At 37.8% G+C, this 21,475-nt stretch overlaps 1 protein-coding gene across 1 annotated transcript; it reads left to right on the forward strand.

The window, feature by feature from the left end:
- The first annotated feature begins 3,597 nt into the window (after nucleotides 1–3,597).
- On the forward strand, nucleotides 3,598–20,560 carry LOC103717547 (biotin synthase, mitochondrial). The gene is made up of 6 exons (XM_017845289.3): nucleotides 3,598–4,037; nucleotides 6,080–6,259; nucleotides 17,933–18,039; nucleotides 18,743–18,948; nucleotides 19,298–19,437; nucleotides 20,055–20,560. The coding sequence occupies exons 1-6, from the start codon at nucleotides 3,855–3,857 to the stop codon at nucleotides 20,358–20,360; spliced, it is 1,122 nt and encodes a 373-aa protein (XP_017700778.2). The 5' UTR covers nucleotides 3,598–3,854; the 3' UTR covers nucleotides 20,361–20,560.
- Nucleotides 20,561–21,475: the final 915 nt, after the last annotated feature.

Raw genomic sequence — 21,475 nt, forward strand, 5'->3', positions numbered from 1 at the left:
AATACAATGCTTTATTAAATATATATATATATATATATATATATAATGATAACAAATATGCATATTATTCTTACAATCTATTATTAATTTGTTGTAATACTATATTAGTGAATTGGGGCTTATCCCAATAGTTGCACATTTTTGCATGGTAATTAGAGTATTTAAATCTAAATAACTAATTATAGTGTAGATGAGTCTCTCACCTTTCTTTTAGAAAAATAATTTATTTTTATAACTTATGACAAAAATTTTGATGCTTTTTTCATAACTTTTTCAGCATCCATTCCCCTAAGGGGGCGTTTGGTAACCCCAACAAGATCACCATGGTGATCTAAGATCCCCGGTGATCCGAATGCTGGGTGATTTGATCCCCGGTGATCTAAGATCAATGTGTTTGGTAAGCCATGATTCAGTGATTAAAAATCTCCGGATATCCATGAGTAATTTGTTTGGTATGGTACGGAGATTCAAGATCACTGACTACATAATACCACAAATACCCTTGATATATCTTAGATGGATTTTTAATGTATTTTTAATTCTCATGAATTAAAAATATAAGTCAATATACTATTATACTAATTCCTATAATAGCTCCATAATGTTGTCACATATTCTACTTTTAGTAGCCCTTATCATATATTTATTAATCATATAAAATATATTATAATAAAATATTAATATATTTATCAATATATTAATTATTAATATATGCTATAAAAATATATTTATTGATCCTATAAATTATTAATCTTATAAAAATATGTTATTTTTTATTATAGAATTAATATTTTTATTTATACTTATAATAGATAATTATTTTGATTAGAAAAATAAGGTAAATAGGAGTAATATGGTAATATATTAAACATTTCCATTATATAAATGTAAAATATAATAATATATTTCTACTAGAATTTAAAATTATTCTTCAATAATAATAGGATAATAATATGATTAGTAATATATTATAATATAATATATAACATTAATATAATATATAATATCAACATAATATATATATATACATACATATATATATATATATACATACATACATACATATATATATATATATATATATCATTGACATAATATATTGATGCTATATTGATATGTCAATTTTTTTGCTAATTTGAGGGGTATTTTTGTCTTTAATTTTCAACCCAAGATCACTGCTCTGGGGTGATCTTGGATTCCCGACCTCAAGGACAGGTATCCCATCACCAAGTTGGAGGGTAATTTGAGGAGTAAAGGTAATTTAAGATCACCGCCACGTAGGATCACCGTGGTGCAACCAAACACGGTGATCTCATCACCTCCACCCACATCGCCCTTAATCCTAGGACGATCACCCTATACCAAACGCCCCCTAAGGGTGGTGTGCTCAACTCATTCCCAATGTACACCTATAATACTTCCTCTTATGCGATCAAGGTATGCCATGCTCCCTTCATATTGAAAACGTGGCTACTACTAGCGATTTTTTTGTTGGAAAAATGACACCAATTTTTTGGAAAATTAAACTATGACAATCAGTGCTAATCCAGTCACCAGCCTTTAGCTCTTGGGGAAAAGGCTAGTCCAAAATGTATATACACAATATTAGATGATCTAAAATTAGAGCCATAGATTTGGTGCTAGATTAAACAGCTCCAAATGTTCTCGGCCAATGTAAAATTTTCTATAGCTTTAATAAAGAATCTATGCAAGCCAACAACCTAGGAAATTGAAGGCCTCTACTATTAGTTATTATAATGCAATACATATTGAATATATACCCTTATGCAAATGCCATTTACAGTAGTATAATCAATAATGTGAGAAAAGGGCCTTAAAAATGGCACAGTGCATTGTCATTTACAGTGGTCGATATTTGATGCCCAGATAGCAAATTCTATTAATGCATCAAAGAGGTTATGTTTTTTATATGATATGAGAAGTTTTTGCAGTCAAACTGAGAAATTGTTTTTAAAAAGTTTGATGCAACTTATTTTATAACCACTGTACCCATCAAAATTTCTTTTTTTTTTTAATGTAGTTTTCCAATCTCATGTAGGAACAATTAATAAAATACAAACAAGGGGAGGCTTGTGTCCATTACCAAGCGAAAATCTAGTATCCTCGTGGTGGCTGTGTGCCGCCTCTCATGACTTTGTGCTTCTACTAATAGACAACATCTAAATTCAATCACTAAAGTCATAAAGGGCTCGTTTGGTTCGCGGAAAAAGAAGGAGGAAAAGTGTGGTCAATGGGAAAGTAATGAAATGCCTCTTGTTTGGTTGGAGTTTTCAAAGGAGAGAGAAGGGAAAGTTGTATTCCCATGGGAATGTGATTCCCACATTTCATGGAAAAGTCTTTCCCATGAGAAACATGGGAAAGTTACTTTCCCATGAGGCGGGAATCGCTCCATTTTTACTTTTTTCCAAAAAGTCCCTTCAGCATTAAAGAAGCATTAAAGAGGCATTAAAAACCTAATTTTTATTAAGGGCATAATAGGAATTATATATAACTTTCCTAGAAAAGTGGATGGCCAACCAAACATAAACATCTTGGAAATTTGTCACTTTCCAATGGTCACCCAAACATGCCAAAAGTATTTTCCTATGCATCCTCTTCCTAGGAATTTGTTTCCCAGGAATCATATTCCTAGGAAGGAAAATACTTCCCGCGAACCAAACGAGCCCAAAAATGTCTCTTGCATGTGGTATTTAGGTGCAAATGCGATAGAACTCAAGAGAAGTCAAATTGTATGTGATTTCTTCATCATGAATTGCTAATCATAGAAGTCAAATTGTATGTCATTGCTTTACCATGAGTTGCTAACCATATTTGATTACATCGATAAGGGTTGCATGCATAAATGTCCAATTTGGTTATAGTAGTTCCTCAATATGATACATCTTGCCGATAATGAATTCGATGTGAAATTTTAATGGCCACTTTGCCACTTCTGCTATCTTCACCATTACTATTGGTATTGTTTCCCAGGTATATTTTCATTATCATTGCCACTTTAACCATAACTACTACTATGCTGCTGTCCTCCCCAATACGATCATTTGAGAGAGAAAAAAAAAGATTATCTTTTATTGTACAATAAAAATAAAATTGACCAACTAGAATAAATATATTTATATTTTTAAAATGTAAAAAAATAACATAATTCATTTGATTTTAAAAATAGTAAAGAGGACATGCCAAATGTAATACATTTTTTGTTTGGAATGCTATGAAAAGGAAAAAAGGAAATAGAAAGAATTTTAAGAAAAATCTAATACGGGATCTTAACTTTTTCCATCATCCAAGTAGCCAGAAACTCGGGTTTTTTTTTTTCAAAATTTCTAATTTTCCTAGCATTTTCCAACAACTAATTAGGGGCTTGTTTCTTAGTTTATTGCAGTGAGTGGGAGACGGTTTTTTGACCGATCCACTCTTTTCTTGAAGAATAATAATTATTTTTTTTAAGGCGGCTCAGCTACAGTAGATGATTAAATTTTTAAATACTCCGAATCTAATGTCGAACATTTGCTATTATTGGATACTTGGAGATTAGGCAAAAATTGTATATTATTGGCCATGACTCGTATTAATTTTGTTGGATGTGCAACCGCCGCCGCCTACGAGTCACAAAATAAAAAATTAATACAGCCATCTGACCCAGCTACCCCGCCGTCGCCACCTACTTCCAATTCCCTCTCGGTTTCGTCGCCTTCAACTTCTCACCCTTTTTATCGTCTTCTCCTCTTCTGACGATCGCGGGCATAAATTCTGAACCCTAGAAACCCAGGGCTTCTTCCGGTTCCGTTCCAGAGCTCTCTCTCGCGCGAGAGAGACAAAGATCGAGGTAGAGGATGCTTCTGATCCGATCTCTTCGCTCAGGAATCCGTCCGCCGGCTCCGCATTCCGCCTTCTCCACCTCTGCCGCCGTCGTGCAGGCGGAGAGGACGATTCGAGAAGGCCCCAGGAAAGATTGGAGCCGGGAGGAGATCAAGTCCGTCTACGACTCCCCCATCCTCGATCTCCTCTTCCACGGCGTGAGCCCCCTTCTTCTTCCCGTTTCTCTTGGATTATTTCTGTATGTTCTTCTGGATTAACGTACCAGTTGTGTTGAGTACGCTTGGATTTATCCTACTATCGATCTTTTTCATTATGCTGAGTAACCTCTATACTCAAAGATTCCATCTTGTTGAGGCCTCGTGCTTGTGGGAATTTTAATAGTTTGTAAGGTTTGGGGCAAGATGACCTTCTTCTTGTTGCACATGTCTGTTTGATCTGAAGAGAATGCTACTTCTCAGCGTAAATAGTGAAACAGTGGCAGTTTAGAGGGATCAGGATCAGCATCATGGGATTTCTAGATGTTATACTTTCTTTCTGAAATGTTGATAAAGATCAGGTGAACAAAAATGCAGTTGATTCTCCGTTGCATTTAAGAGATTTAACAGGAGTGGCTTAATTTGGACATGTTAAGCATGCCCTTTCCCTATAATAGTGAAACATGTTGATAAAAAGGGAAAAAAAAGGGGAATCTGTCATGTAAGATGCTGAAAAGAGACTAGACATGAACCATTTTTGCTATAACGATCATGGAGTTTGGTACATTGTAAGTCGATGAATTGCTGGTTGTAAACGTGCAACACAAGGCTTGTACGCAAAAAGATGCTAGCTGTTTTCATCTGTTGGAATCTAGAAAAGGAAATTGTGCAAGTCTTGGATGTAGTTTTTCTTAACTCTTTGGTTTTGCTCATCTGAACTAATCATGGAACTTTTAAATTTGATAATTTTCCTACCTAAGAGTTGCAAACAAGCGGATTCATATGCTTGTCTTCACGTTGCATAATAAACTATAATCTCTTCAATTGTTGCATTGTAGAACAAATTGTAAACTTGAGTGTTGCTTTATAGATAGGAATGTTAGAAGGTACAAAATGGTATGATGATAGAAAGTTGCAACTTCAATCATATTTCACCTTTCCTGACTCTATTTCCATTTATGGGGGTGAAATACACATCCAAATAGTGCTACTCGTATAAGACGAAGACTGTATAACAACCTCACCACTATCTGAAATATGCCCTCCAAGATAATATGATTCAACAAACTGTATATATTGACTGCAAACAAAAATGACCACTATTTGAGGAAACAGGAAAAAAATGATAAACTAAGTAAATCCATTTATGCAGGTCTGCCTCTGAGTGACTTGGAAGCTAAGGTGTTTATAATTTTTCTTGGTTGTGCAATATAATGAAAGCTCATTCAAAAAGTGAAAAAAATGTTGAGACGGATCTTTAGCAATACCAGGTTGCTTTTTATATCTTCTTTTCTTTTCAGGCTCTTCATGCAGTTTATGAATCCATGGAAGGAACATTACATTGTATAAATTTGGATTTGTTAATTAATGTTGGCTCTAACATATGTTAGAAATAGCTTCAGATGTGATATCTAGCAACTTGAAATTTATGTATGAATATTATAGATCTATGTAATATATTTCTTTTTCCATAGTTTATTGTTTCAGCTGAACCCAAAAATGTTGCAAATAATTTCTGTCAAGCAGCTGGGCTGTGGACCTGTTAAGAAAGAAGAAGAAGAGAAATATTTTGAACCTAGCCTTTTATTGTAAAGCAATTCTTCCGTACTTATTCAGATTAAAAAAATTAATGTGTTAGTCTTCATACATGTTACTTTGTTCAAGCCAAGCTTAGAAAACTATTGCCTCAAAACTTTGTGAAGGAAAGGATGTTCATGGCTTGATCTTTGCACCTCTCTTGGCCCACCTGCAACCGCCTTCTCATTTTTGTCCCTCCCCATGAGCGTATCTTTTACCTGTTCACAAAGTATCATTCTAGCTTTTCAAACTCATTTACAAATATCCAAATTTTGATGCCTAATACTCCATAAATAGTTCGAATTATATAGGAACAAGATCAATTTTTGGGTGAATTGTTTTTGAGAGAATTTAATCATGGATCCTGGATGTGTCCTTTCATTGTTTTGTATTTTTTTTCTGTGAACAACAAGGTGATATATCCATTATAGACTCAATTTTGATGCTGAATGGATGACTTCTTGTAGGCACAAGTCCACAGGCATGTTCACAAGTTCCGTGAAGTGCAACAGTGCACGCTTCTTTCTATTAAGACTGGAGGGTGTAGTGAAAATTGTTCCTACTGTCCACAGTCATCGAGGTATGACACCGGATTGAAAGCCCAAAAGATGATGAACAAGGATGCTGTTTTGCAGGCAGCAAAGAAGGTAAATTCTGTGTTATGAAAACTAAACTTTGCTCATGGATGCTGCTTCTGTTAATCTTTTTTTCCTGTATTCTTCTTTCACATGATGTAAATTTATGGACAAACAATCGGTTGGGCAACATCGCTATCAGCTGCTTATATATTACCCACTGTTTGTTGTAGAGATATATTGATGTATTTGTTAGTAACATGTGATATAACTAACTAATTTGTGAGGGATCTGTTGCCCAGAGATGGTCACCCAAGAGGGGGGTGAATTGGGTGTTTTAAACTTTTTGTCTAATTAAAAACAAAACACACAAGTGTATGCGCTAAAGTAAAGATAAAGCTATAAGCACAGTCAATCGCAAACACGAAGATTTATAGTGGTTCGGAGCTTCCACTGCTCCTACATTCACTCCCCAAATACCTTTGGGAATTTCACTATAATCCGCGATTACAGTCTGGTAGTTTTGCGAGTGCACTACCCAACTCGTTGTTTTACACCGGGCTAACAACGAACCCTACAATCCCCCAATTTAACCTAGGCTTGGGACGCCTATCCCTTGTTCCAAGTCCCTTGACTGGAACAAGCACAATAAACGAGTGTTTCACAAAAATTTGAAAGCTCTTAAGAAGGCAAATATATCAATGAGAAATAACAAAACCCGGAAGAACCCTTTTTGCCGTTGGAAGCGTGGGTAATGGTGGTTCTTCTGATGTGGATCGCGTTGGATTGAATGTGAGCTTTGAATGCCGAGTGGGAGTGAGTAGTTGAGCACAAAATCAGATGGAAAAGCTTGAATGCACTTGATTTCTTCTCTTGAAAGCACTAACTCCCTTGAACCTCTTTCACTTTCTTCTCTCTTGAATGATCTTGTGTTAGGTTGGTGAGAAGTTGTTGGAAGGCACTTAAAAGCTTCCTTTTATAGCCCAAAAAGCAATAGATCCGTTAGACACAAAAATATGAACGTTTGAAATTCAAACAAACCTGCAAAAGTGTGTCAGTCGTGTCCCAGGCGCTTCGGAGACGTCTCCGCTTGACCGCGAGACGTCTCGGCTGTATAAAATTTCTTTTGACGTTGTTTGGAGTCGACTCGGCGCTTTACGGGGACGTCTCTGAAGAAGAGCAGCTTGAATGCTTGTTTTTCTGTTTTTCTGAGAGAGTTGGCTCGGTACTTTACGGGGACGTCTCGGGATGTTTGCGCTTTTTGCATGGGGACGACTCCGCGACGTCGGGGACGACTCCGTAGCTTTATCACCGAAAAACAAGTCCTCTGGAATCCCCTGAGAGAGTCGACTCCGCGCTTTCTGGGGACGTCTCGGGAAGTTTGCTTTTTATGCGTGGGGACGACTCCGCGTCCTTCGGAGACGACTCGCGCGCATTTCTTGAGTTTGGTCTTTCTGCCGCCTCTGAGAGAGTCGACTTCGCAAAGTCGGGAGTCGACTCCGACCCTGCGAGACGCCTCGCCAGGTGCCGGGGACGTCTCCAGACGTGCCAATTCTTTCTGTTCGTGCCAGAGACGTCTCTGGGACAAACCGGAGACGTCTCGGCTGTCCCTGATCTGTTTTCTTCATCTCAAAAATTCTTCAATAAATCCTTGAAAAATATGGGAACTTGCCTAGACATTTCTTAACGATATTCTTAATTAAACACCTGAAATCCTCAAATAAATTGTTAAGATAAAGGAAATTATACTCTAGTGTTTTGTATTCATCAAAATCCATTAGGGGGTCAACAATCTCCCCCTTTTTGATGATGACAAAACACTGAGTATATGCAAATTCGAAATTTAAACATATACACAGTATTTGATCAGATGTACAAGTATTGTGTTTTGGTTAGAGCTAGATACAGTGTGCATAATTCAAAATAGTCAACTTTCAGTTCTATCCTTATGCATAAGTATTGATCTTAGTAGCTCTTGAGCAATTTTAGCATATCAACTGAATTTGAATCAAGTTAAAATGTAAATTAATGAAATATTGATGCTAAAGACAATTGAAAGCTAAATACTTTTTGACTCCCCCTTTCAATTTCCAGAAGGGCAATTATCTTAAAGCCAGTATTCTTCAATTTTATCTTTTCTAATTCAACTTTTAAGTATGAGTGTAAATTTTGTATTTTGCATTCCATATATTGGTTTCCATATATCCATATATTGGTTGCCATATATTGGTTCTAGGTTCTACTCCCCCTTTTTGTCATCAACAATGAAGGGGACAAATTTTCCTTAAGTACCTAAAACGCAATTCCTATTAGAATTCAGCATTCATATTATGATAAAGCAATCAATGATTTCCAAGTTATTGCCATCCATGAATTCATCATTCATTTTACTCCCCCTTTGGTTTGGAATTCATTTCAGACTTTTTGAAAGCAGTTATCACAAGTTGTGCTCCCCCTGTTTCATATGCATTGATAAGTTGGCAGGATAGTGTCAAATTTGAACACTTAAAATATGTTATGATATTTTTATGGCACATCACAGAATTAGCAGCATACACAAAGTTTGATACTACAGAATTAGAAACATACACAAAGTTTCAAAAGGAAGTGTATGAAATTCATATATCATTGCAATCATTTGAAGTCATTACAAGTTTGAAAAGGAAACCATTACAAGTATTGATTGCTAATACAAAAGAAGTTTCAAATAAGCCTAGGGTTTTACAAAAAGATGAACCCTAGATGTCTACAAAATGTCCTTCACTGGCGACGTTGCTCAATAGCCCTAGCAGCTGCCTCTATAAATCCATTTATTGAATCCAGTAGAGTTCTAAACTGATCTCCCTGAGATTGATGGAAGGCTGACACTAGTGCTTCAAACTCAAGACTTGCCCTTTCAATTTTTCCTCTAAGTTGGGCAACCACAGTGCCCACATTGCCTCCAGGGCTCGTCAACTCTTGAAGACCATCTGATATGTTCTTCAAGTCAGCCTGTATCTCAATTGATCTTAAAGTTTGACTTGTTCCCACATGAACCAATTCTGATGCTGTAGCTTCTATCTGAACTTTGATTTCCTTCAATTCTTGTAGAAGTGCTTCATGTGAGGTACGGATGGGAGCCAACTCAGCAGAGACTATTGATCTCATCTCTTCCCTCATCTGCTGGCATATCACAGATGCTAGGGTGTGCATCTGCTCATCTGATAGAGTGAATGGCCCACTGACTGGAGGAGGAGGCACTGAGGTGGATGGTCCAGCCGAGCTGGAAGGTACATCAGGAAAAGCCATGGGACTATGTGGAGGTGAGAGGTGGTCAGGCTCCTGATGTGGGATCTCAGGCTCTATGGTTTGGGATTTTCTTTTAGGGGCCTTAACCCAAGACCCGTTTTTCTTGTGAAACTCCATCCTATGTAATGTGCTCTCATTGTAGTAGTCAGTGTTTCTTAAATGTTTTGCCGGCTCATTTTCTGGAATTGGAACCTTAAAATGTTTGAACAGTAGTGTAAAAATCATCCCATATGGTATGCTAAATCTGGAATACCTATGACATATGGAGATGTAGTTCAACATGAGCCTAGGTAGGTTTAGGGGAATCCCTAGCAAGATATGGTGCATAATAGCTAAGTCTCGCTCCGAAACGAAATCGAAGCGACCTGTTTTTGGAAACAAGACCCGGTTAACTATGCTCAAAAGCAATCTCATTTCGGCATTGAGGTCTTGGGAGTTAACTATGTCAAGAGGGCCGCAGTCCTCTCTTCCTAAAAGTAGGTTTAGGGCAATCTCCCTTTGGGGATGTGAGGTCGGAGCCTCACCATATTTAGGGATTTGTAATAAGCTAGATAGGATATCCTCATTGATTTCTATCAATGTCCCTCGGACATATCCGGTATACCCCGAGTCCCCTAAGGCCATATTGCTAAACATTTCTCTCACTAGGCCGGGATAGGTTGACATATTTAGGGAACATAGGTATTTCCAACCTTGGGCTCGGAGTCTCTCTCCAATAAAGAACCCCTCACTAGCTAAAAATTGGAAATCAATGTACCTACCCGTGGTTACTGTGCGATTTGCACAGGAGAGGGTCATGGTTGGCGGAGCAACCGGAGGAGACGGCGCGGAAGGCTCTTCCCTCCGTTCCTCGTCGTCGTTCGCTACTCTAGGACGCCTCCCACCCGTTCGTCTAGCTCTCTTAGGTGCCATGGATTGGAAATCTAGGAAAATGTGGAGAGATTTTGGTTCGGTTTGTGGTGGAGAGCAAATGGAGGCTAGGGTTTGTGTTTTTGTTGGGGACGAAAGAAGATAGCTCGGGTCGGCTCGAGCTGTTTCGACCTAATTTAAAAAACTTTCATTCGGTCCCCGAGACGTCTCCGCGACTAATGCGAGACGTCTCGCTGGGGGGACGTCTCTGTGATTTACCAGAGAGGTCTCCGGCACTGAAAAATTTCAGAAAGATTTCTATCTTTTCTCAATTTATTTTATTCAGCCACAATAATCAGCGTGATTTCTTTTGGTGAATATAGAGTGAGTTTTCCTGTGATCCTTCCCTTCAATAATACATCCTATAAAAGTTTGATAATGGTTTTTGAATTATCAATATTGAAATGAGGAATGTTTGACCAAATTTCGAATGCCTATGAAATAGGCTTTGAAAATATCTCCATGAAGAGTCCAAGGGAGGGTAACCATCCTCCGGAAAGTCAAACAATTCGTCATCTAACTTTGATAGATTCATGTTTTCACTTATTAGATATTAGGTTTGCTATTTGTGACCTTGAAGTGTATTATTAGTTTGAGTAGCATTCACATGTATCTCTAGAGCTTACAAAACATTGCATTATAAATTCAATCTATTTGCTAGGATCATACAAACACAAAGCATTCCTTAAAAAGTTGAACCTATCTTTACAAAGGGGCTTTGTAAAGATATCGGCCAATTGATTTTCAGTACATACATACTCAATCATCACATCATTTTTCAGCACATGATCCCTTATAAAGTGATGCCTAATCTCTATGTGTTTTGATTTAGAGTGTTGAACAGGATTTTTTGTTAAATTAATTGCACTTGTATTATCACATCTAATTGGTATGTTGTCCATTTTGATACCGAAATCTTCAAGTTGTTGCTTAATCCAAAGAACTTGGGCACAACAGCTTCCAGCTGCAATGTACTCAGCCTCAGCTGTGGACAAGGCAACTGAATTCTGTTTCTTGCTAAACCAAGAAACCAAATTGGCACCCAAGAATTGACATGTGCCACTTGTGCTTTTTCTGTCGAGTTTGCACCCGGCAAAATCAACATCGGAATAAGTAATTAAATTTATATCAGATTGTTTAGAATACCATAAGCCTGCATTAGATGTCCCTACTAGATATCTGAATATTCTTTTAACAGCTTGCAAGTGTGATTCCTTAGGACATGCTTGGTATCTAGCACACATGCAAACACTGAATAATATGTCTGGTCTACTAGCAGTAAGGTAAAGTAAGGAACCTATCATACCTCTGTACAATTTGCAGTCTATACTTTTACCTTTTTCATCTTTGTCAAGCTTGCAACTTGAGCCCATGGGTGTGCTGATTTCCTTTGCATCCTTCATCTTGAACTTTTCCAACATTTCCTTGATGTATTTGGACTGACTGATGAAGATGCCTTCCTCTGATTGTTTTATTTGTAGCCCAAGGAAGAAGTTGAGCTCACCCATCATGCTCATTTCAAATTCTCCCTGCATTAGCTTAGCAAACTCTTGACAAAGACTATCATTAGTAGCACCAAAAATTATATCATCCACATAAATTTGCACAAGTAATAAGTCATTTCCTTTTCTTTTAATGAAGAGGGTTTTGTCTACATTTCCTCTCTTGAACTTATTTTCAATTAGGAAATTACTTAATCTTTCATACCATGCCCTAGGGGCTTGCTTAAGTCCATACAATGCTTTATGCAATTTAAAAACATAATCTGGATGTAAGTGGTTCTCAAAATCTGGAGGTTGTCCTACATAAACTTCCTCCATTATATAACCATTTAAAAAGGCACTTTTTACATCCATTTGATAGAGTTTGAAATCCATGAAGCATGCATATGCCAAAAGTAGTCTAATAGCCTCTAACCTAGCAACAGGAGCAAAAGTTTCATCAAAATCTATCCCTTCCTCCTGATTATATCCTTTGGCTACTCGCCTAGTTTTGTTTCTTATTACTATTCCATCTTCATCTAGTTTATTCCTATATACCCACTTGGTGCCTATAATAGAAACATTAGGGGGTCTTTTTATTAGAGTCCAAACTTGATTTCTTTCAAATTGGTTTAATTCCTCTTGCATAGCATTTATCCAATTTTCATCTTTTTCGGCTTCTTCTAGTGATTTAGGCTCTATCTGTGAAACAAATGCAAGATAATTACTAGTGTTTCTTAAAGAGGATCTTGTCCTTATCCCTTGTGAAGGATCACCAAGGATTAGATCCCTTGGATGACCATGTGCATACCTCCATTCCTTAGGAAGATCTTGATTTCTCGTTGGAGGTTGATCTTCTTCACCTTGCTGAATTGTATCTTCTTTGATCTCGTCCTCATGTTGTTTGTCTTGTATGGAGAATTCCTTCATTCTGTCTTCAAGTATACCTGCATCACCATCTTCTCCTTTTCTAGAAGAATCTCCATTAGCTTCATCAAAAACAACATGAATGGATTCTTCAACAACGAGAGTTCTCTTGTTGAAGACCCTGTATGCTCTACTAGATGAGGAATAACATAAGAAGATCCCCTCATCTGATTTAGCACTAAATTTACTTAGATTGTCCTTTCCATTATTTAAAATAAAGCAGCGACAACCGAAAACATGAAAATAGCTTATATTGGGCTTCTTATTTTTCATTAACTCATAAGGTGTTTTCTTTAAGATAGATCTAACTAAAGCACGATTTAAAATATGACAAGCAGTATTTATTGCTTCAGCCCAAAAGTACTTTGGTAGATCCGATTCGCACAACATGGTACGAGCCATATCTGCTAGTGTGCGATTCTTCCTTTCTACCATCCCATTTTGTTGGGGTGTCCTAGGTGCCGAGAAATTGTGATTGATACCGTTTTCTTCACAAAATTTTTCAAAATGCTGATTTTCAAACTCGGTACCATGATCACTCCTAATTGCTTTTAGTTTAAGATTGAGTTCATTCGAAACCCTATTATGAAACTTGATAAAAGCGGGAAAGGACTCATCTTTGTGTGCAAGAAATGAAACCCATGTAAAACGTGAAAAATCATCAACAATTACAAGACCAAACTTCTTACCCCCTAGACTAGCAGTTCTAGTAGGTCCAAATAAATCCATGTGAATTAGTTCTAGGGGTTTTGATGTTGAGACTATGTTCTTAGACTTGAAGGAACTTCTTGTTTGTTTTCCTAGTTGACATGCAGCACAGATTTTGTTCTTTTCAAAGTTTATTTTTGGTAGTCCTTTGACTAGGTCTTTTGTAATCAATTTAGAAATTAAATCCATGCTAGCATGCCCTAACCTACGATGCCATAACCAGCTAGTCTCATTGACTTTGGCATCCATGGCTACAAGACATTGGCCATCCTTCATGGTGAGATCATCAAGATCTACCATGTAAACATTTTCACACCTATATCCCGTAAGTATGATTTCATTGTCAACTGGACTACTAATTATGCATAGTGAAGATTCAAAAGACACTTTAAAGCCCTTGTCACAAAATTGACTTATACTTAATAAATTATGTTTTAATCCATTAACTAACAATACATTGTCAATAGATGAGGAGGGTGATATGGAGATTTTACCAACGCCAATGATTTGACCTTTAGCATTGTCTCCAAATGTGACTACTCCTCCTTTCGATTTTAAGGTGACGAAAAGGCTCTTGTCATCGGTCATATGCCTTGAGCAACCACTATCAAGATACCACATTCTCTTTTTACTCCCGGCTGCAAGGCATACCTGCAAAATAATCATGTGAAGCCCTTAGGTACCCAAGTTTTCTTGGGTCCTTCTTGGTTAGTGTAGTTGGTTCCCTTAGGCACCCACACTTTAGTTGTGTTTTTACCCTTTACAAATGTATTCTTGTTAGTTTGAATCTTTTTTCGAATGCAAGAATAGGCTTTATGTCCACTTTTTCCACAATGAAAGCATGTAGGTTTTTCAGTTTTGATATCTTTTGCTTTCACAAAAAAATTCTTTAGATATTTTTGTTGTTTGTTAATTTTGTATCCCAATCCGGCTTTATTAAAAACAGCTCTTTGATTGGATAGAATAAGATTTAATTTTTCAGAGCTATGTGTAAATTTCTCCACAATTGGTTTGTACTTATGTACCTCATTTTTAAGATCCAAATTTTCTTTAGCCAATTCTTCCTTATCATTTTTAAGGGATTCAACATTTTGTGCAAGTGAGGTATTACTATTGAGTAGGAATTTAACTTTTAGATTTAATTCCTTAATGAGTGTTTTTGCCGTTTCATTTTCAATGCTAAGTTTTGAATTTTTATTTTCTAGGTCAATGGTGTTAACATTTTCAAAGCTCTCCTTCTCAATCAGTAAGTTTTCAATGTCATCCTTTAGTTTTTGATTGGAGGCCTTTAATTCTTTATTTTTTGCTCCTAACATACTACAATCACTCATGAGCTCTTGGAAGGCTTCATATAATTCTTCTAAAGTAAAATCTGTAGTTGAGCTTTGACATACCTCATCGTCGTTGAATGCCATGAAACATAAGTTGGCGGTCTCTTCCTTCTCTTCCTCGGAGGAGGATGTGTCACTATCATCCCAAGTTGCTTTCAACGCCTTCTTCTTCTTCTTTCCGTAGTGCTTCTTCTGTTGAGGGCATTCGGAACGGATGTGTCCCGGTCTCTTGCAATCATAACATATGATTGGGTCTCTTTCCTTTTCTTTTTCCTTTTCCCAATCATTTCTCCCTCCAAACTTCTTTCTTGGAAAGGATTTCTTTCTTCTCATAAATTTCTTGAACTTCCTTACTATTAAGCCCATGTCCTCATCTTCGCTTTCTTCTTCACTCTCACTGCTTTCTTCTTCACAAACACTTGAAGTAGCCTTGAGTGCGATTGTCTTCTTCTTTGGCACATCTTCTTCATGTTGCTTCATTGTGAGCTCATGCGTCATCAATGAGCCCAATAGTTGTTCAAGTGCCAATGTGTTGAGGTCTTTAGCTTCTACGATCGTCGTGACCTTCGCTTCCCAAGCTTTTGGCAAGGACCTGAGAATTTTACTCACAAGTTCTGGGTTAGTGTAAGATTTACCCAAATTCTTTAGACCATTTATTATATCAGTGAAGCGTGTGAACATGCATGAAATGGTTTCGTTGGGTTCCATCTTAAATAACTCATATTTGTGAACTAGAATGTTCACTTTAGATTCTTTGACTTGATTGGTACCCTCATGGGTAACTTCAAGCCTATCCCATATTTCCTTGGCGGAACTACAGGTGGAGACTCTATTAAACTCATTCATATCTAGAGCACAAAACAATGAGTTCATGGCTCTAGCATTGAGTTGAACCATCCTACTATCATTCTCATCCCAATCCTCCTCAGGTTTGGGAACTTGAATGCCATTAATTATGTGAGATGGTTCGTGTGGTCCCTTGATTATAACCCTCCACAAGGCATAATCTTGTGCTTGAATAAAGATCCTCATTCTAGTCTTCCAATAGGAATAATTTGTCCCATTGAAGAGTGGAGGTCTATTGGTAGCCTGCCCCTCAGCAGGAACATTGTTGAAGGGTGTTGCCATCTAGATCTTTGGCAAAGACGGTTAGGTCTTCAAGAAATACACAGAGCACCTGCTCTGATACCACTTGTTGCCCAGAGATGGTCACCCAAGAGGGGGGTGAATTGGGTGTTTCAAACTTTTTGTCTAATTAAAAACAAAACACACAAGTGTATGCGCTAAAGTAAAGATAAAGCTATAAGCACAGTCAATCGCAAACACGAAGATTTATAGTGGTTCGGAGCTTCCACTGCTCCTACATCCACTCCCCAAATACCTTTGGGAATTTCACTATAATCCGCGATTACAGTCTGGTAGTTTTGCGAGTGCACTACCCAACTCGTTGTTTTACACCGGGCGAACAACGAACCCTACAATCCCCCAATTTAACCTAGGCTTGAGACGCCTATCCCTTGTTCCAAGTCCCTTGACTGGAACAAGCACAATAAACGAGTGTTTCACAAAAATTTGAAAGCTCTTAAGAAGGCAAATATATCAATGAGAAATAACAAAACCCGGAAGAACCCTTTTTGCCGTTGGAAGCGTGGGTAATGGTGGTTCTTCCGATGTGGATCGCGTTGGATTGAATGTGAGCTTTGAATGCCGAGCGGGAGTGAGTAGTTGAGCACAAAATCAGATGGAAAAGCTTGAATGCACTTGATTTCTCCTCTTGAAAGCACTAACTCCCTTGAACCTCTTTCACTTTCTTCTCTCTTGAATGATCTTGTGTTAGGTTGGTGAGAAGTTGTTGGAAGGCACTTAAAAGCTCCCTTTTATAGCCCAAAAAGCAATAGATCCGTTAGACACAAAAATATGAACGTTTGAAATTCAAACAAACCTGCAAAAGTGTGTCAGTCGTGTCCCAGGCGCTCCGGAGACGTCTCCGCTTGACCGCGAGACGTCTCGGCTGTATAAAATTTCTTTTGACGTTGTTTGGAGTCGACTCGGCGCTTTACGGGGACGTCTCTGAAGAAGAGCAGCTTGAATGCTTGTTTTTCTGTTTTTCTGTTTTTCTGAGAGAGTCGGCTCGGTACTTTACGGGGACGTCTCGGGATGTTTGCGCTTTTTGCGTGGGGACGAGTCCGCGACGTCGGGGACGACTCCGTAGCTTTATCACCGAAAAACAAGTCCTCTGGAATCCCCTGAGAGAGTCGACTCCGCGCTTTCTGGGGACGTCTCGGAAAGTTTGCTTTTTATGCGTGGGGACGACTCCGCGTCCTTCGGAGACGACTCGCGCGCATCCCTTGAGTTTGGTCTTTCTGCCGCCTCTGAGAGAGTTGACTTCGCAAAGTCGGGAGTCGACTCCGACCCTGCGAGACGCCTCGCCAGGTGCCGGGGACGTCTCCAGACGTGCCAATTCTTTCTGTTCGTGCCAGAGACGTCTCTGGGACAAACCGGAGACGTCTCGGCTGTCCCTGATCTGTTTTCTTCATCTCAAAAATTCTTCAATAAATCCTTGAAAAATATGGGAACTTGCCTAGACATTTCTTAACAATATTCTTAATTAAACACCTGAAATCCTCAAATAAATTGTTAAGATAAAGGGAATTATACTCTAGTGTTTTGTATTCATCAAAATCCATTAGGGGGTCAACAATCTCCCCCTTTTTGATGATGACAAAACACTGAGTATATGCAAAATTCGAAATTTAAACATATACACAGTATTTGATCAGATGTACAAGTATTGTGTTTTGGTTAGAGCTAGATACAGTGTGCATAATTCAAAATAGTCAACTTTTAGTTCTATCCTTATGCATAAGTATTGATCTTAGTAGCTCTTGAGCAATTTTAGCATATCAACTGAATTTGAATCAAGTTAAAATGTAAATTAATGAAATATTGATGCTAAAGACAATTGAAAGCTAAATACTTTTTGACTCCCCCTTTCAATTTCCAGAAGGGCTTTATTTTCCAATCTTTATTTTGAATATATGATATGAATCATTTGCTTTAAAGTTAGATTGCTGAAGACTCCTATTCATTTTACATTGTAGGCAAAAGAGGCTGGCAGCACGCGTTTCTGTATGGGTGCTGCATGGAGAGATACAGTGGGCAGGAAGACCAATTTCAACCAGATCCTTGAATATGTCAAGGAGATAAGGTATTTGTATGAAACTATTCTGAAAAAATAGCAGGGGAAACAAGGAAAGTTTGTTCTTAATGGTTTTAGATGTTTGAATTTATTAATTTAAAAACTTCAACATATTCACTTCATCATAATTTGCAAGCATCTTTTTTGTCATCTTTCAGATTTGTGTTAAGTATCTTGTATTGGCTATTAGGCTTACAGCATCCAACAATTAGACACAAAAGTGGGCCTTGAAATCTATAAAGTTTTCCCTATCATGCGAAAATGATATTTGTGAAATGGCATTATTCGCTTGAGCTTGTGAACCTCTAATAGTTATTATGCATTTTTCCTAATGAACTATTACAGTGCCCTGATTGGGCAGATTATTTAGTATGAGCATTTCTTATCTTGGAGTAATGTGTTGAGTGGTCTATATCGATAACCAAACCCATCGTGAATATAAAATCTCTAACAACACATTTAGTTGACTTTGCTATGTATTCGTTTTGTATGCCAACCACGATGCATCTAGATGCTCAAGCTGATGGTAACATATGATTCTTTTGCATGTGATAGCTGGAAAGCTTGGTTTCTTTTCCTTAGAAACTTTAACTGGCAATTTGCCACTTCCCGCAAATTGAGCCATTGTACCAATAATAATATTTCTTTATATGTCTACTTTAGTTCAGTGCTGATAGTAACTAGCAGCATGTACAATATATGATGCTTGCAGGAGTATGGGTATGGAGGTCTGCTGTACTTTGGGCATGCTAGAGAAGCAACAAGCTATGGAGCTCAAGAAGGCAGGGCTCACAGCATACAATCATAATCTTGATACTTCTAGAGAGTATTACCCCAATATCATAACAACGAGATCTTATGATGAGAGATTGGAGACGCTCCAATATGTCCGTGAGGCTGGAATCAGCGTGTGCTCAGGTAGTCCATTCTATATCTTTATAACCATTCGCTGAAAATTTTATTTACAAATCTGCACAAAAAATTGGCTGTATTGTATGAAAATGCATTCGACAAGCCTACTCAGTACTTTATTGCTAAATCAAAATTATTCTTGTCTTTGAATTTTGATAATGATATAATTAACATGGACCCATAGAATGCTTCTTTGGGGGACTGTTACATTTGGATTACTTAACTAAGGACTTGAAAATTGAGACCCTGTCATGTTTCTAAGATGATCTGCTGTTTCTGTTGAAGTGATATTAGTATCATGTAAATGCATAATTTCTTTATGCAAGAAGTAATATGTCACTCTTTCCTTCTATAGGAGGAATTATAGGTCTTGGAGAAGCAGAAGAGGACCGTGTGGGGTTGCTGCATACATTGGCTACCCTCCCTACACACCCCGAGAGTGTTCCGATTAATGCATTGGTTGCAGTCAAGGGTACACCTCTCCAAGATCAGAAGGTAATCCTCTCTCGTTCTCTCATGCACGCATGCACACAAAAAAAATGCCAAAAAATCAAAATTGCATGTTTTGCGTCCCCGCGCCCCCCCCCCCCCCCCCCCCCCCCCTCCTCCAAGATCAGAAGGTAATCCTCTCTCGTTCTCTCATGCACGCATGCACACAAAAAAAATGCCAAAAAATCAAAATTGCATGTTTTGCGTCCCCCCCCCCCCCCCCACCAAAGAAAAAAAAAGAATGTTAAAATAATATAAGACCATGTTTTGCTATGATCTAAGCATTAAAATTTGTTGATTTTCAATCTATATATATGTTGTAAGATATGTAGATCGTAATCAACAAGTTCGATTCTCAATATTAGTACTTTATTACATATTTTAGAATATTAGCACAATGGAAACTATCCATTTTTTGTGTCTACAATATGAATAGGCAAGAGCCCACATATTCATTTTTAAGGTATTCTTAATGGTATGAATCATGATTGAACAGTGTTGCTCTTCAATTTTAAGTGCCGCATATTGATCTTTGATTTGAGACGAGTAGATCCCTTATCCTCTCTAAAGGAGTATGGACCATTCCTATATATGATAAAAAACTATAATCTATTTTTCCACAGCCTGTTGAGATTTGGGAGATGATTCGGATGATCGCTACGGCTCGCATTGTGATGCCTAGGGCGATGGTGAGGCTATCAGCTGGTCGGGTAAGGTTTTCCATGCCAGAGCAAGCACTGTGCTTTCTGGCCGGTGCCAATTCTATCTTCACTGGGGAGAAGTTATTGACAACACCGAACAATGACTTTGATGCTGACCAACTGATGTTCAAGATTCTTGGATTGACACCAAAAGCTCCAAGTTTTTCTGAAGAAGCAAAAGCTTGCGAACTAGAGAGATGCGAGGAAGCCGTCTCCAGTTCAGGTTGAAGCTTGTCCTAGTCCAGGAAACCCTTTCGATGCAGGCCCGCTTTGCGCCCCCCACTTGTATCTTAATTTAATTGAGTTAACACATTGGTTTTCTTTCAACTTTGCTTCTTACAGCTCTCTTGCTTGTGCCAGCAGGATGCCTACAGATTGTTCTTAGAATGAGAGTAATTAATGATTTAAATGATATAGGCCATTGATGATGTCATTATAGCACCAAAGGTATTTTTATTTCAGGGCTGGTTTTCTAGGTGCTGATAAGGGTTGATGTGTTAAACTTTAATTGCTATGGTCTTTGCTATGGTCATTATAGCACCAAAGGTATTTTTATATGAGCCGGCCGTGCACATCTAGTATAATGAGAGATCAATGGCAGGCTCAGGATGAGATAGGAAATAGTCAAGTTGGCATACCTTCTGCTTTAGTTATTTTACTTAGCTTCTTACTATAGGAGAATTTTAATAGGAGTAATGACAACCAGTCATTTTAAAAAGGGGCATATGTATCTGTATGGCAATATATATTTTCTCCAAGTGTCATTGTGGACTTTTCTGGAAAAAAAATGTCAATATGGACCCACATCATCGACAGGAATTTTTTTAGATTAGTGCAGTTTCTTTGCCAAATATGCTTTCTGGAGCAGAAACTCCATTTGTTGCATCAAAAGTTCTAGGTGCAGCTTTAATTCCAATGTTAAAAGTGAAGGAAAATTTATCATTAAAATGATAACTATTGCTCTTCTGGTGCATCACTGTAAGCGGTCAGCACTTAATTTGCTCAAAAAAGTATTCAGCTGACTCCCATTGCATCTATTTTACTGGGACAGAAGAAAATAACATATAGAAGATAATGCGAAAGCTACATTTGTTATTCTGAACCTCTCTAATTCCACTTTCACCTCTCCTCTCTTCCCTTTAAGATCACAACAAACAATCAACTGTAACTAAAAGCCTGCTCATTGTAAAATAAACGCAAGATATGTTTGGCTGTCTATGCTCTTCTTCATTCTAGGTTAAGTATTAGAGAGTGGGATAATTCCACGTCATATAGGCAAGGGACTTTAGGTAAGCTCTTAAATGCACATGGGCCTATCCTTCCATCCGTTAGGTTTTTGGGTT

This window comes from Phoenix dactylifera, chromosome 4, assembly GCF_051530095.1.
Source record: "Phoenix dactylifera cultivar Ajwa chromosome 4, Ajwa_hap1_PhDact_Kaust_v1.1, whole genome shotgun sequence".
Lineage (NCBI taxonomy): Eukaryota > Viridiplantae > Streptophyta > Magnoliopsida > Arecales > Arecaceae > Phoenix > Phoenix dactylifera.

Bases quoted from the DNA above. Each gene is read 5' to 3' on its own strand.
- LOC103717547 (XM_017845289.3), top strand. From the start codon at position 3,855: ATGCTTCTGATCCGATCTCTTCGCTCAGGAATCCGTCCGCCGGCTCCG. The intron at 6,260-17,932 runs GTAAATTCTGTG...TTTACATTGTAG, and splicing joins TTTTGCAGGCAGCAAAGAAG to GCAAAAGAGGCTGGCAGCAC. The intron at 18,949-19,297 runs GTAGTCCATTCT...TTCCTTCTATAG, and splicing joins TGGAATCAGCGTGTGCTCAG to GAGGAATTATAGGTCTTGGA.